Raw genomic sequence first — 15,011 nt, 5'->3', positions numbered from 1 at the left:
AGCAAAAACAATCAAGGAGCGTTGTGGGCACAGTAAAGACTAATAAATATTAAATGGGCTGGATCTTATGCTGTAATTATTTGTCAGTCCTTAAAGTGTCACAGGACTTCAGTGTTAGTAGCCTGGCTTGTACATCACATGAAACTAAAACTTGGTTTGGGGTGAATGCACAGGTTCTTGAAGATGAGCTTGCATCAGCCTTGTTCCTCCCTGGTCCTTTTGGCTGCCGTGCCAAGCTAAGGTGTGGCTTGACTTAATGTTTCATTTGACCTGGGCCTGTGGTTTAGCGCTCTCCAGACTAACCACAAGCTGTGTGAACCAGCCACTAACTAAAATGGGCTGGGTGCCTGACCTTGTGAGTTTTTAAGTTGGGAAAGCCTCATTTTATTACTGGCTTACACTGTTTGTCTTACAAGGGTGTAGAGAGCAAACTTGTGCTGCGTAACCTCTAGGTGGGGATACAATACTCTGTGCTAAAATATGAAATTCTATTTGCCAGATGCCAGATACATTTGCTAAATGTATACAAGTTGCTTTCTGGGGTGGATGTGCATGACTGGGAAAATTCAAAGCATATTTTCATTGGGCTATATATATACAATGTGTGTGTGTGTGTGTGTGTGTGTGTCCTAAATTTAGTTAGGAATCATTACAAAAAAATCTCAACTAGAAATTGTGACAGAGAGTTTACTTATTGCATTGTATTTGAAATAGGCCTGAGGGGTTACTGTAATAGCCGTGCTACAATGACTGAAAATATGCTATGCTAGCATTAAACAGTGATCCACTGGTATGGATGTCTAGAACACATTTAGTGCTGCTGTTAAAATTGCTTCCTAATTTTGGATGGTAGTAATGCCAATGGTTTTAACTGTGCTTGTAGTGAGCTGTGTGATCATGTGGTTCCTTCCCCACATCTTCCTGTGCAGCATGGATTCTGCTCAGTTCACATGTAACATTAAGCCGAATCATGAATATATGTGAATTTTAGGCATGTGGGCACTCACTGTACTAATCACAGCTGCTCTGCTCCACCGCCAATTACTGTGTTGCCACCCATGGCTGACTTCCAGATTTCATAGCTTGTTTTGATGGAAGCAAAGAATCTTTAAGGTGCAAATTAATATTTTGTATATCCCTGCTGTGCTCCGTAGGGCTGGGCAATATTTTGGTTTTTAACACTGTGATATATCACCAGCTAAACTTTGTGATATATCGACATATCATGGTGTCTGAAGTAAACATGGAACTGTGTAGAGGCTCAGTCTGGGAAATCTTGAACTGCTATTTCCAAAACACTTCTTCTAACATGCTCAGATTTATGACTCTTTTCTGTTGCTTTTGCGCACTCATCTTTTGAAGTTGTGATTCTAGGAGTGCAAAGTTAATCTTCATGATTTCCTCGTAAAACAAAAAACCCACAAAAATAGATTGGCATAAGTTCAAAGAACAGCAGGTCCTTTGTTTGTAAGGTGAAATTGCATCCAAAAACTTGTAGTTAGCAGTTTCCTATTTTCCAAGGATAGCTCAGATAATCCATTTCTGCTCTAAATACAGAATTGCAGTCTGCATTGTGTATAATGTTCACCTCCTTGCCTGCAGATTAGATTGCATTACACATCCAAATGGAATATGTGCTTTCCTCTGAGTATTTGACGTGAGGCAAGAACTTCCTAGGTGAACTTTTCCACAGTTTGCTATATTTTTTGCTCTGGGAATCCCCATAGCTCAGTGGCCTAGCAATTTACTTTTCCTCCAGATGATGCCAGGTTGAATCTGCAGCATCTGGGAAAGCCCAACAGCTGCTGCCGGACAGTGTAGACTGTTCTGAGCTAGATAGGCAAAATTGTCTCACTGGTTCCTTAGGATTTCTAGGAATGACAATTAGTTCATTACCAGAAATATTAAGCAATTCATCATTATTACTTCTGGTTGGTGGAACATACAAAAAATGGGTGCTTGCTATGTACAGTGGTACCTTGGGTTACAAACACTTTGGGTTACAAACTCCGCTAACCTGGAAGTAGTACCTCAGGTTGCAAACTTTGCCCCTGGATGAGAACGGAAATCACGTGTTGGGGGTGAGGCGGCAGCGGGAGGCCCCATTAGCGAAAGCACGCCTCGGGTTAAGAACGGACCTCCGGAACGAATTAAGTTCGTAACCCAAGGTACCACTGTACATGGAATATGTCTTAAAGTGAAGAGAACAGATTTCTGTGGCAGTTCCCTACAGATAAATTTAATGAATGTGCGTAACTTAGGGATGGAGCTCGCTGCTATGAACTTGCCTCCTGCAGGTTCATTCATACATAAACGAACATCTGTTGTTTTTTTAAAATAATATTTATTCAGAATTTTGAAGATTACAAAAGAAAAAAGAAAATAAAAAAGACAGAAAAAATACAATCATTTAAAAAAGAAAAAGAACCGATTAAACCTTTACATAACTTTCTTCCTTTACTTATTTCCTTGACCTCCTCACACCTCCCATTTTTGTATTCTAGTTCAAATTGTTATTTCAGCAAATCCTTCCAACCTTGTTTTTATCTTAATAATTTGATTTAATATATTGTAATTTTACGTTCTCTCTTTCATCAATTCATTTTTACTTAATCCTTTATATCATTTCTACCAAAACCACATAATTTTCTTCCAACATCTTTCTAACAATCCTTAATTTTACAATATTTTTGAAGATATACTTTAAATTTTTTCCAATCTTCTTCCACCGACTCATAAACGAACATCTGAAGAAGGCTATGCATACCTACAAGTGTGCAATACACTGATATACTTGGCCCCACTCACATATTCTTTGTGTAATATGCCGTTCACTTCTACTTTTGCAGGTGGGTCAAAGCTCCCCCCCGCCCAATAAATCTCTCAAGCAATAAGATGTCTGAGAGACAGAATGTTAACAGGGGGAGCTTTTACCATAATTGTATCCACATACTAGAAAAGGTTGATTTGTTGAAATTCTGCCTGCCACACAGCTGTTAAAGCCACAAGAGCCCCACTGTCCCTCAGTGCCTACCCTAAACCTTGCAAGGGACTCAGGTTTCATAAGTTGTAAGCTATTTATGCTATGGTAATGCTTTCATCAATTGATCTGAGACCGGCAATACTGTATTCTGTGCAGGACCAGGCACAGTATCTTACATAGGTGGTGGTGCAAAAGGAGATTAAAAGACACCTACGATTTATAGCCCATGCTTGGATCAATTCAAGATTAAACTGTTATGAAGCATATTATAAAAGCATTGTTGTAGTTCTTATTTATACCTCATAACAGCATTGCTGTAATTATCAGCGAAGGCCAGATGAACATTCTCATCCTTTATTTTAACAGAAAGGAATGGAGTCTTTGATGTGAAAGCCCATTTTAGTATTCATACCAGCAGCACAGCCCATGTAAAACGATCCCTCTACTTTTCTGCCTTGGGTGCGGAAGCATTTAAGAGCCCGCTCTGCCCATGTTGCTGCTGTGATCGAAAATCCCAAAAGCAGCAGTTCCCTAAAAACAAGAAACTGAGTAATAGCTGTGGGCTGTACTTCAGGTTTGTAGTATACAGACCACCTGCCCCAGCAACGTTGTACAGTATGGCTGTATTGGGCTTCATTCTAGAACTGATGTCAGCCTCGCTTTCTTAACCACAATACCCTGCTGCAACATGGATGATGTACTATAATGCTAGATTTAATTTTTATTTGTTGGCGTTTATTTATGTTTACAAACTGTGGAGGGGGGAGAATACCTCTTTTTTTGGCATGAAATTAAACCTCTGTTAGAAAGAATACAAACTCTGTTGCTACCTTTTGGTTTTCGGTGGACATGTCACCATCGAGTCAGCTACGCTAAAATCATGGATTTTTCTTAGTTATCTTCTTTAGACAGTAGTCACTTCCATAGCAGAGGAGATGAAAAGAAAATGGCTTCAGAATGACCCACAAAGTCCATTCTCCAAATGTCTGGAAAAAGTCATTCCTGGGTCGTTTTGACGCCATTTTCTGGTCTTCTGTTAGGTTTGTGCACTTTTTCTCTAGTACTTGTCAATCACAGCTCTGACGGCACTCATTAGAAGGGCAGGAGCAGGTGCATATATCTGAAAGCAATTGCTTCAAATGGCGGCTGCTTTCTAACTTTTATGTTCCGCACAGGCTAGAAACTTCCTTTTAAAAAGAAAAAGAAACACGTTAGAGTGTGGGGCTCCTGGCAGCCATGCAGATGTGTGTAGACCAGCCAGCAACACTTTGTATGTATAAACCATGGATTAGTGGAAATTATATCCAGTGAATTGATGGCTAGGGGTTATCTAATAGTATAATTTATGCAGTTTAACTGAAATTTAACATTTTAAATTTTACATACCCATTTTAAACCCTTAGCTTACAAGTATCAGTTTCTGCTACCTTACAAGTATAAAAGCCGTGTGTTGGATGGGTGGCCTTGTCTCCTGTCTTGATGGGACTCTTCATTGCTGATTTCCTGAAACTTGTTATTCAGAGCAAAGTACACATGCTGTAAAGTTATTTCCTGCCAAGTGTTAACCGAGCTAAGTTATTGCCTTGGCAAAGCTTGTTTTTATTGTGTTTCTAGGCAAGCAATTCATCCACCAGGAAAATGAAGCCAAACCTCCCTTCCCAAATAAGGCTGAGGTGTTCTGGAATGCAGAGCTAAATATGTTATCTAGCTTTGGCATTTCAATTATGAGAAAACTTTGGGCAACTCTTGAGTGATAGGTCTGCATTTTGCAACTCGCCCATCGGGCTGTCAGTGAAACTTTACTGGTTCCAAAAAGACGAATGTGCAGTGAACTGCCCATTAGAGCAGCCTTTTAATTTTAGGGCTCCTGAACGACTTTAAGATGACAATAATTGCCCAGTCCCCCTTGCTGCTGCTGAATTTTAGGGCTCCTGAACGACTTTAAGATGACAATAATTGCCCAGTCCCCCTTGCTGCTGCTGAATTCACTGTATTCCTCTCTGCTTGGCAGGTTGCAGGAGCAATGATTTACACGGGGGAAGGAGGTGTACAGGGATAAGTCTAGCATTCACACTCCCTTTAGCGATAGCTGTAGTATATAGTCTTCCAGTACTCAAATTACAGTATTTTTTTTTAAAGTGTGTGATTCCTTGACCAGATGGTACTCTCCTTGTTCTTCAACAGCTGTGTGAAAAAAGTTGTGCTAGTGTCAGTAACTCCTGTCGGAGCTGGAATTGACTAGTGGACTCATCCTTTTGAGAGAGGAGGATAAACTTGAACCCTTCTCCTTGACACGCTTATTTTCTACATGCTTTATGGGGAAAGTATTCAAATATATAATCCCGTTCCCAGGTGACTTATATTTGTAGAACACAGGGAAAGCTCTACCGCTTGATCCTGCTTGCTATATAAACTGGCCTTTACTAAACTCAATTTTACTTACTTATTTAAACAATCCATATACTGTTTAACTACAGTGTCTCCAAGTGGATTGCAAGGATGCAATACAAAAAAAGAAAAATCAGTTAAAACTATAAAATAAAACTTCAGCTAAAATACCTGCCGAAATAACAACAACAACTACAACAATCTGTAGGTGCCATTAAGTTCAGTAGGGCAGGCACCTGCCTGTCCTCAAGTGGAAGGGACCACGGTACTGGACAGCCATAGGGGAACCATTAACAGGGACTGCCCCCAAAGACCTCCATGATCAGGCAGGGCTTAAGGTGACCCTCAAGGCATTCTTTGGTCCATATTCTTCAGGTTCTTGTAAATTAATACAAGAAACTTCCTTGGAACCTGGCCTGGTAGGGTATGGGTTGCCCGTGCAAACTTTTGAGCACCAGAGGTATGTACTGGTGATCATCTGTTCCTATCAGCAGTCTAGCCACAGCTTTTTTCACCTGCTGTGATCAAGTCTTGAGGTTACCAGTGCATGGTTCCCTGTGGCCAGATTATCCCTGTCCAAGAACAGGTTTATTGGCTGCAGCTGGTAAAAAGCATCCCTAGCCCCTGAGGCCACCTTGAGCTTCCAGTGGCAAAGATGGATCCAGGAGCACCCCCAAAACTCCCAACCTGTTCTTTCAGAGGGATCACAGCCCTATCTAGAACAGGTAACTGGTCAGTCTCCAAGACACGAGAACAACCAATTCACAGGGCCTCTGTCTTCCCAGGGTTCAGGCCTGGCTTCCCTGCCCCCATTTGGATCCCATCTTTTGTGATTTTCTCACTTAAAAACAAAAAAAAGCAACTGATCCTTGAGCTTGTTTTATCAGGGAGACCAACTCACACCAAGTGTGCCCCAGGTAGCAGAGTCTGTTTGAAGGCTGCTAGTCTGCCTTTCCGACCCTAGAGTGCCCATCTCATGAACTGATGAACCACACTAGAGCTTTCTTCTTTCTCTGCACCACCACCCCATGCCCTACCTACCGCCACATAACAGAATGATGGGAAGATAACAGTCCCACAAGAATTTATCACACGGTGTCTGAAATTGCATTGGTAGGTGGTTTAGATGAGCCTTGATGTTATGAAAGATTAAGAGCAGCACGAACACATTTGCCATGGAAAAAAAGAACAGCACAGCAAACGTTTAGATCGTAACAGCTCTTAGATAGCACCAGTTAAATTTTTGTCCCTTCGTATGTGTGGGGCAGCTGTGGGGTCAGGTAGCTTCAGCTAATGCAAAATGCTGCAGCTAGACTAGTGCTAGGAGCAAACTACTGTCAACACTTGACACCGGTGTTCAAAAGACCTGCGTGGTTTCTCATCTGCTACTGTGCCAGGTTCAGGGTTTCTGTATTGGCGTCCAAAGCCCTGAACAACTTGGACCCAGGGTACCTCAATGAATGTCTTAACCTGTATGTCCTAGGCCAACCCCTTAGATAATCTGGGGGAGTAGTATTAGTGGTCCCCTACGAACCAGAAGCTTGAGTCATGTCAGTGGGGAGTAATGTCTTCAGTGCTATGGGCCTCACTCTGTGGAACTCTCTCCCATCCCATTAGAAATCAGGCAGGCAGCGTACCTGCAACGTTTCAGGCTTTCATTTCAGGAGACCTTTGCACCATGGACGCAAGTTTTGTTTTGTTCTGTGATGTTTTAAGTTGTGTTTCTAAATGTTGCTTACAGTGTGTTTTTAATTTTTTGTAAGCTGCTTTGAAACCCGGACGGGGATATATTTTTTAAAATAACATGAGCAAAAACTGTACAGTGACCTCTAAAGCGGGTAAAGTTGTGTCTTCTTTTCTTTTCTTTTCAATATTTGTGTAGTCACCATCATCCTCACCACAGCCTGAGTTTAGCCACTGCAAAATGAAGGCTTCACCCTTGCGTCGCTCTGCTTCCTTGACCCTGATCAGATGCAATCATGTAGCCTCTGCAAAAGCCACAAGCCCTGTAAAGGCTACCAGTCCACCTGTCTCCCTCCAGCGCTGGCGGCCCACAATACCCCTATCATCTATTGGGCTCCATTCTTTTGTAAGTGTAGTCAATCTTCCATCTCTTCTCTGCGGCAGGCGCCCTCGACATTTAGGCTTAATGGCGGGACTCTTTGGCTCTGAATTCCCTTAGGGCTTTTTCCAGTAGACGAAGCATACTGTCTTTGATCCTCATCAGCAGACAAATAGCATTAGGAACGTCTACTTTCCCCCCAAAGATTTTTCCCATCTTCCATCTGGTTTCTCTTATCTCATTGGTGCTTCGTTGGGTCTGCTAATTCTTAGTTCTGTGCCAAATCTGCTCCTATCACATCTGATTGAAAGTCTCTTTGCTTTTTTCCAGGGCCCAGTGCTCTGCGTGCTTTGCAATACTCTCCAGCTCTTCCTGATCTAAATCTTTCATCAGAGATGTACAATATGGCTTAAATGTTGTATTGGCATCGCTGATTGTTTACATTTGCAGTAAATATATGTATATTCTGGTTAATTGTAAAAATCATCCAATATGATCTTGATCTTGGTTGATCTTGTTCCTTTCTTTTGTAAAAACAGGCATTTGAATTATACCAATGAACAAATATTTTTCTGCAACTTAAACAAGCGGTGCTTATCTTGTTTTCAAATTTCCCTTGTCTTTTTAATACTGTATTAAACTGCATTGTGTGTTCAAATTCTAATCTTTTTTACGTCTAGTTTGGGAGCGGCCTAGCTACCAGGAAGAGAGTCTGAACACTGTCTCTGTGTGGTACTGACAACATGAATAGGTTTTTAAATTTCTATTTAGATGCTAACCTTTGGCTTAAAAAAGAGAGCTTATATAAGCATTGAAATTTTGTATAAATAAAGGTGATGGGTGCTTATTGCTGTTACTTCCGTATTAAAAAATTAATATAGACACTGATCTACATAAAACTAAAAATACCCTACTCTGGATAAATATGTTATGCTGTAAAAGTTGGTTTGATGGAGGATGTAAAATACCTCATAACCAACTCAGTAGCAGACTTTTGGATAAGTTAAAAGAGCAGTGATCTGAACTGATTAAGATGTATTGTAAAGAGTAAACAAATATGGACCACGTAGACTCTTCTTTTAAAATCATCAAAGAAGGCAGTTGTCAAGAGATATGCAATACATTCAGAAATTGAATTAACCAGACCCAAATTCTCATAACAAGAAGTGGGATAAGGGAATGCATCAATCTTACGCTTTCTATACAACAGAAACTCCTCTTTGGAACCGTGCATAGACTACTAAGTGCTAACGAGAAGACAAACTTCTAAAAAATCAATATGTCAGTGGTATCTTTCAGCTCAAAGATTAAGCAGGATATACAAGAGCAATAGCACTCCACAGCATCTTGACCAAACGAGATGGAGGCAGGAGGGAGAAGGATGTTCATTCATTGTGGAAACTCTTTTCCTTTGGCTGCATGCTAGTACTCATCCATGTAGTTTGTTGGAAAGCTTGCTAATTCTGTAAGACACTGAATACTTTAGCACCAGGAACATTTAACAACGGACAGTGAATGGTCTTCTGTGATCAGCTGGAAGCACAATGATAACTGACGGATCTGTTTCCCCCACAGTCCTGTCTTTGTTACATTTAAAGAGGTCCGCAGGAACCTGGGAACTCTGTTCAAACAGGGTTTGCGTTCTTTGCATCTACATGATGCATGGTGTGAATGAATCGATTTATTTCAGTCACTGGCCAGAGTGCAGCAATGGTGTCACTCTGAAATGAAAAAGCGCAGCAGCTGATCACCGCTACAAAAGTTTGTCTAGGTGCAATGTCAGTTTGAACACATCAACAACTTTCTTTGCATCTCTGTGCAAACTCATTGCCGTGAGTGAACACTTGCTGGAGGGGACAACAGGAGAGTCACGGGGAAGGCGTGAGAATACAGTGGTTTGGAATTTGTCATTACAATTCTTAGGAATAACTGAGTGGGCAAATGCCATCAGTTTTAGAGAAAATGGCTGCTATAGAAGCACTTACTGTCTAGTTAGAAACTGCTGTTCTTGTCCACACCGACACTAACTTCTGGAAAAGCTGGTAGAGCTATACGTTTCATCTGCAAACAACTTTCAGGCCTGCTTTGTGTTAACGTATTTGTATACCTTTTTCTGAAAGTGACATGAATGTGGGACCGAAAATCTGTGACAATGAAAATTTAAGATCTGAAGGAGACCTGGAACTAAGAAATGCTTTTGAATGTCCTCTAAGACTAAAACTGATAGGGTCTAGAAGAAACCTCTGCAAGTCCCCAGTGTGATACTTCATCAAAGGCACAAAGTTTACATGCCCCTGTGTAAGTAATACAGTGGTACCTCGGGTTACATACGCTTCAGGTTACAGATGCTTCAGGTTACAGACTCCACTAACCCAAAAATAGTACCTCGGGTTAAGAACTTTGCTTCAGGATGAGAACAGAAATCATGTGGCGGCAGTGCAAGGCCCCATTAGCTAAAGTGGTGCTTCAGGTTAAGAACAGTTTCAGGTTAAGAACGGACCTCCGGAACCAATTAAGTACTTAACCCGAGGTACCACTGTACAGAGTTTGAGTGCTAAGTACATGGCAAACTGCTTTGAGTCTTGAGGCACAACTGACCCCAATATAATATTGACTTCTGGGGAAAACATCTTGAGACTATACTCCTGACAGCATCCCCCTATTTTTCCACAATGGAAGTCGCTACAATCTCAAAATTACAAGTTTGTTATAAGATTGGCAATTATAAGTGGCCATGGGTGAAAAGTCAGCCAGACCATGTTTCATATCCATGCTTTTTCCACTTAACATTCAAAGCAGGCGTGGACATATCAGTCACATAGATAGCAATCAGTGGGTCATGTGAGTTTTTCTGTGCATTTCCTGCACACTTTGTGCAACTTTGTAAGCCACTATCGCATCTCCCCTTTAGTTGTGTCTTCCTCCCCCACAAAAATAGAGTTGCAAACTATATATTTGCGCCTCTTTGCAGAAAAAGGTGTCCCATCCTTTGATTTTTTTATTCTCTTTTAACACTTTCACAACTCTTACACAAATCTTTCATCTCTACAGGGAGCTGCTGTTCCAATCTAGAAATGAATGTCTCTAGCCTGGACACTTGTGCTATTATATCTGCAAATGACACTGTCATAACATTACATTAGGTTTGTAGTGTTCTTAACGTGTGCCGTCGGCATGTTGTTGCAAAAGCTATGTACTAACCCAGAGTTTTTGGCACTGAAATGCTTCTTGCATCAATGAGAACACTTGGAATGCCTTTTGGCAGAAATGTGAGACTTCTAAAAAATGGAGTTAATTTTAACCAGCTTCTGGAGCTGTTGCCACGAAGAACAGTGTATTTTGGATGTCTGTTAGACCAATATTTGGTGCATAGGTGGAGTTAAATTACCGTGATATATTTGCTTCAGTTGACTTACACAGCCATTCTATGTTTCTAATTCTTAAGCTGTCATACTGGCTATTTTGTTAAAATTGGATTATCATTATTCTATACCACCCTTCATCCAAAGATCACAGGGCAGTTTACAATATAAAAACTTCATTTTAGCTTTTGTTTTGCACGGGGGCAGGGGGCTGCAGTATAATGATCAATAGCATTTTGTAAACTGTGGCTGCAAAATGCCCAATAAATAGCCATGGCCAATTTTATTATTTGTTTAGAAATATTTGCACCCCACTAATGCACCAAAGGGCTCACAAAAGTGGCTTACTAAAAATCTCACAATAAAAATAGCATTTTAAGTCTAGTATTGGGATCAGAAACAACATAGTTCCCTATAGTGCCAGGATTATTCAAGTACCGTTTCGTATCACCATCCTCTGTTTTTCCTGGTATTGTCCTGTGGCCGTTGCCTGATAACCAGCCCAGCAAAACGGAAGCTGTGTTTTTGTTAGGAAAGGACCATTTCAGTATGAAATTATGTATACAGACTCAAAACACAAGATCTTATGCCTTAGCTGTAGACCTCATTGTGTTCAGTGGGACTTGCATCTGTCAGGTGTGTATGAAAAGGAGAGGGCATACTTTTGTCTAGTGTGAAAATGTATATATTAGCCCAAATTTCAAGTGTGTGTATGTGTTAAAGTACATTTTTTGTAGGTTACCACCTTCACCCTCCATTCCTTTGAGACAGATCTCTTCTCTCTCCAGTGCCAAAGTTCTCAAATGAGAGGTGCCAGAGGTCAAGCCTGGACAGAACCAAAACCAACCCTAGAAGCTGGTTGAGGAAGAGTGTGCTTTTCTTTATTTAGAAGCCCATGTCTTTTATACTTCACATGTATTGTTCAAACCGGGTTCATAGGTTGAGCCCTGGCTCGGGTTAAGTTCTTCCCAAGTGGGTAGAGCAAGAGTTTCAGCTCCTACTAATGATTTGCATGCATGCTGTATTCTCTCGCAGGCACCCAGTATAGATGAAAAAGTAGATCTTCACTTCATCGCATTAGTAAACATTGATGGCAGTCTCTACGAGTTGGGTAAGAGCAATCCTTCTCTTTCAAAACGGATCATATTATCATCTACTTAATGCTTAATTTTTGATATTTTTACCTCGGGTGTATAGCCTGCCTGCCAAGAATGGATAGTGATTATAAGATCGTCCAGTAAAGAATTCTCGGTCAAGTAATTATGTTCTGCCTTTCAAGAACCACAGTTAAGAGGAATTGAAGAATATTGGAACAGCTACTTTTGAAAGGGGAAAGCTGTTAACCTAATGAGCAGGCCTCCGTTTTAGTTCATAACTTGTTTCTGATTTTTTAATGTATGAGTTGGTAATGGTTTTTCCCCTACCTTGAATGTGCCATGGATTTAGAGTGACCTTTTGAAGATGTATGTTGTCTTCCATGAGCCTGTATAAAGTGAAGTCATTGGAAACTTGCAACTGCAAACCTTGCATGTGAAAAAGGCTGTGGATTCAGTCCCCAAGAATATCTGATCAAACAATCTCTAGTAACAGGGTTAAGAGAGGCAGTTGCCTAAGACCTCAGAACTTCTAATACTCATTAGTACTGTGTCATTAGTATAACTTCTTTGATTTGAATCCATAGCACCAAAACTGTACACCCAAAGTTTCCTAAGATCTCCTCTTATTGTACTGTCCTTTTGTGCCTTATTTAGTCTCTTCAGATTGTTTGCTTTTTGAATCATGGAAGACCACCTAAACACTTACGCTTTGCCACAGAAAATATGCTCTTTATATTTATAGATAACAATTTACCAGAATAGACTAGGGAACAGAATAAAAAAAACTTAGCTTGCAAACTGTGTGTGGTCAGCTCTAGGTCTGTGGAACGCAACCAAGAATGTGCATTGCGGAACTGCCTCTTGGAGCGCTGCGTATATAGAAGTCAACCATTGCAGTAAACACATCGAAAAGGTCTAAAGCACATACCTCATATGAAAATAATTTAGGGATTTGTCCATGATGGAATAAAAATAGCTACCAAACTAAATGAATTTACACAAGAAACTGAAAACTGGGAATGGAAGAAGAAGTCTTTCCTGGCATATTTATTGGAAGCTGAGAAGTTGGCTTCATGAATTTGGCTGTCTATGTTGGATAGCTTTAAAAAGTAATTGCCATGGAGGATCGGCCTGTTACTATTAATCAGGTAGTTAAATTGTGCCTCCATACTTAATGGCAGTGAATGTCTGAATTTCTAAAACCAAGCATAGAAGGGCTTTTGCCTTTGTGTCCTGTTTGAACTCGGAGGCATGTGTCTGGGCCCCAGTGGTGGCAATGGGAGGCTAGTCTACAGGGGATCTTGATTCATTTTATAGTAAGTTAGCATGAAAAACCCAGTAGCTTTCCATTTGATTTGATCTGTGTACATGTTTATAAAGGAAGAACTAGAACAATGCCCAACTTTCAAGACCAACTCTGTCAGTGGAATTGGTGTATGCTGTTAATGCATAGTCATTCACATTTTTGTTCCAACAAGCTTTTGCAGCTGGATGAATAGGTCTCTGCCCATAGTTCATAGAATCATGGAATTGTAGAGCTGGAAGAGACCCTGAAGATCATCTAGTCCAACCCCCTGCAACGCAGAAATTTGTAGCTATCCCAGATGTCCATTTTCTGTTGTTTCTAGACTTTCTGTTTTGTTTAGGGGTTGCTTTTGTACAGTTTTGTAACTTTTTTTAGCAGGGCTTATTGCATGTCATACATTGCCTTGGGACATATGTTGTGGAAGGTGATTAAATAATGGTGGTGATGATTTTAAACCTTGGCTACTTGTGCAAATTTAACTAGAGTACAGTTTCATTGTACGTATAGTGGGGGAAATATCAAAGGATTAAATAACCTTAAAATTTATTTTATGGGATCACGTGAGGTGTAGTATTTGCCCCATGAGGAAGATAGCCATGTCAAATTTACTACTTAATGCTTTCTACATAAATTCTTAAGAATTTTCTTTCTGTGTTTTCCAACAGATGGACGGAAGCCTTTCCCAATAAACCATGGGCAATCTAGTGACGACACTTTTTTAGAGGTAGGAATATTGTTTCATATAAGCAGACTTTGACACTTCTTATAGCAGAGCTGTTGTGGGTGGTATGAAGTATTTACTATGTTATTTTGTGAAACTGCTGTTGTAGAATATAGTGCAAATTTAGATGAGCTTCAAATTGCCAGTACTGCTAGAAGCTGGGCATACTGAATATTGTTTTCTGCTTGGTATTATCTTTATGACCAGTCTCCTGATCAGTCATAATTCCTGGTAAACAAATGCAGAACTGTTCTCACCACTCCTAATGTTAGTTAGGCAGTGATTGATCAATTTCAGTTGTGTTTGTTTTGCAAAATAGATGACACATCCTTATCCTTTCTTTCCTCTTATTAGGATGCGGTAGAAGTATGCAAGAAATTCATGGAACGTGATCCAGATGAGTTAAGGTTCAATGCAATTGCTCTAGCAGCTGCCTAAATTATTCTTGCACAAGGACAGAAACTGCCTAATGTATTGTAACAGAATAATGCTTTTGCCATAAATCAGTGATCGAGTTTTTGATACCTTGCAAATAACATGTTGATGTGGATTAAACTTCAAATTTGTCCTTTATCTCATTGTAGCCTGTTTCTTCTAGAGTATTTTGAATGATTGCATGAATGCATTCCAGGAGAGCAGCTGTGTTAGTAGCACAACATAATGAAAAGCGCCATGGACCCAGTTCACAGGTTTTGTGGCTTTTTTTACTGAGCGCAAGCAATCCTGATTATCCTCATGCATAGTACAGCAAAATTCATCTGATGCTGTCTAACTTGGCTACCTTGGATGTGGCCCATAGCAGTTTCTCTGATTGCAGCAGCCAGAGAAAGCTTCGCCCACTATAAAGGAAATTGCTGCAGGCACAATTCAGTTCTCAACATGAATGTGCAACAAAAGAAAGGTCAAGACAACTCCTGTTCGCAGAGCAACTGATCTGGTCTTACGGGTTATTGCATGGACTTTTGGCAAGCAGTTGCCAACTTCGTGAGATGTTGTTAAGGGAGCAGTCCTGTACACAAGAAGCTCATATATGTTAATCCAGTGTAAAGTTACACCAGATCCAAACCCCATTCAGGAGCAAGGCTACTTGCT

At 40.5% G+C, this 15,011-nt stretch overlaps 1 protein-coding gene across 2 annotated transcripts in view; it reads left to right on the top strand.

Moving 5' to 3' along the window:
* The window catches only part of UCHL3 (ubiquitin C-terminal hydrolase L3), a 29,151-nt gene extending 14,659 nt beyond the window's left edge, over positions 1–14,492 (top strand). The window contains exons 7-10 of one of the 2 annotated variants that reach the window (XM_079972863.1): positions 7,254–7,460; positions 11,831–11,906; positions 13,864–13,922; positions 14,274–14,492. In XM_079972863.1, the coding sequence (XP_079828989.1) occupies positions 7,254–7,460; positions 11,831–11,906; positions 13,864–13,922; positions 14,274–14,357 (426 nt within the window). In that variant the 3' untranslated portion in view covers positions 14,358–14,492. The remainder of the gene's footprint in view (positions 1–7,253; positions 7,461–11,830; positions 11,907–13,863; positions 13,923–14,273) is intronic. The other variant, XM_079972864.1, reaches the window with a different exon arrangement.
* The last annotated feature ends 519 nt before the right edge of the window (positions 14,493–15,011 follow it).

The sequence above is a fragment of the Podarcis cretensis genome (assembly GCF_951804945.1).
Source record: "Podarcis cretensis genome assembly, chromosome: 4".
NCBI classification, from domain to species: domain Eukaryota; kingdom Metazoa; phylum Chordata; class Lepidosauria; order Squamata; family Lacertidae; genus Podarcis; species Podarcis cretensis.
The sequence above is the reverse complement of the archived record's forward strand: the minus strand, read 5'-3'. Positions and strand labels throughout refer to the sequence as shown.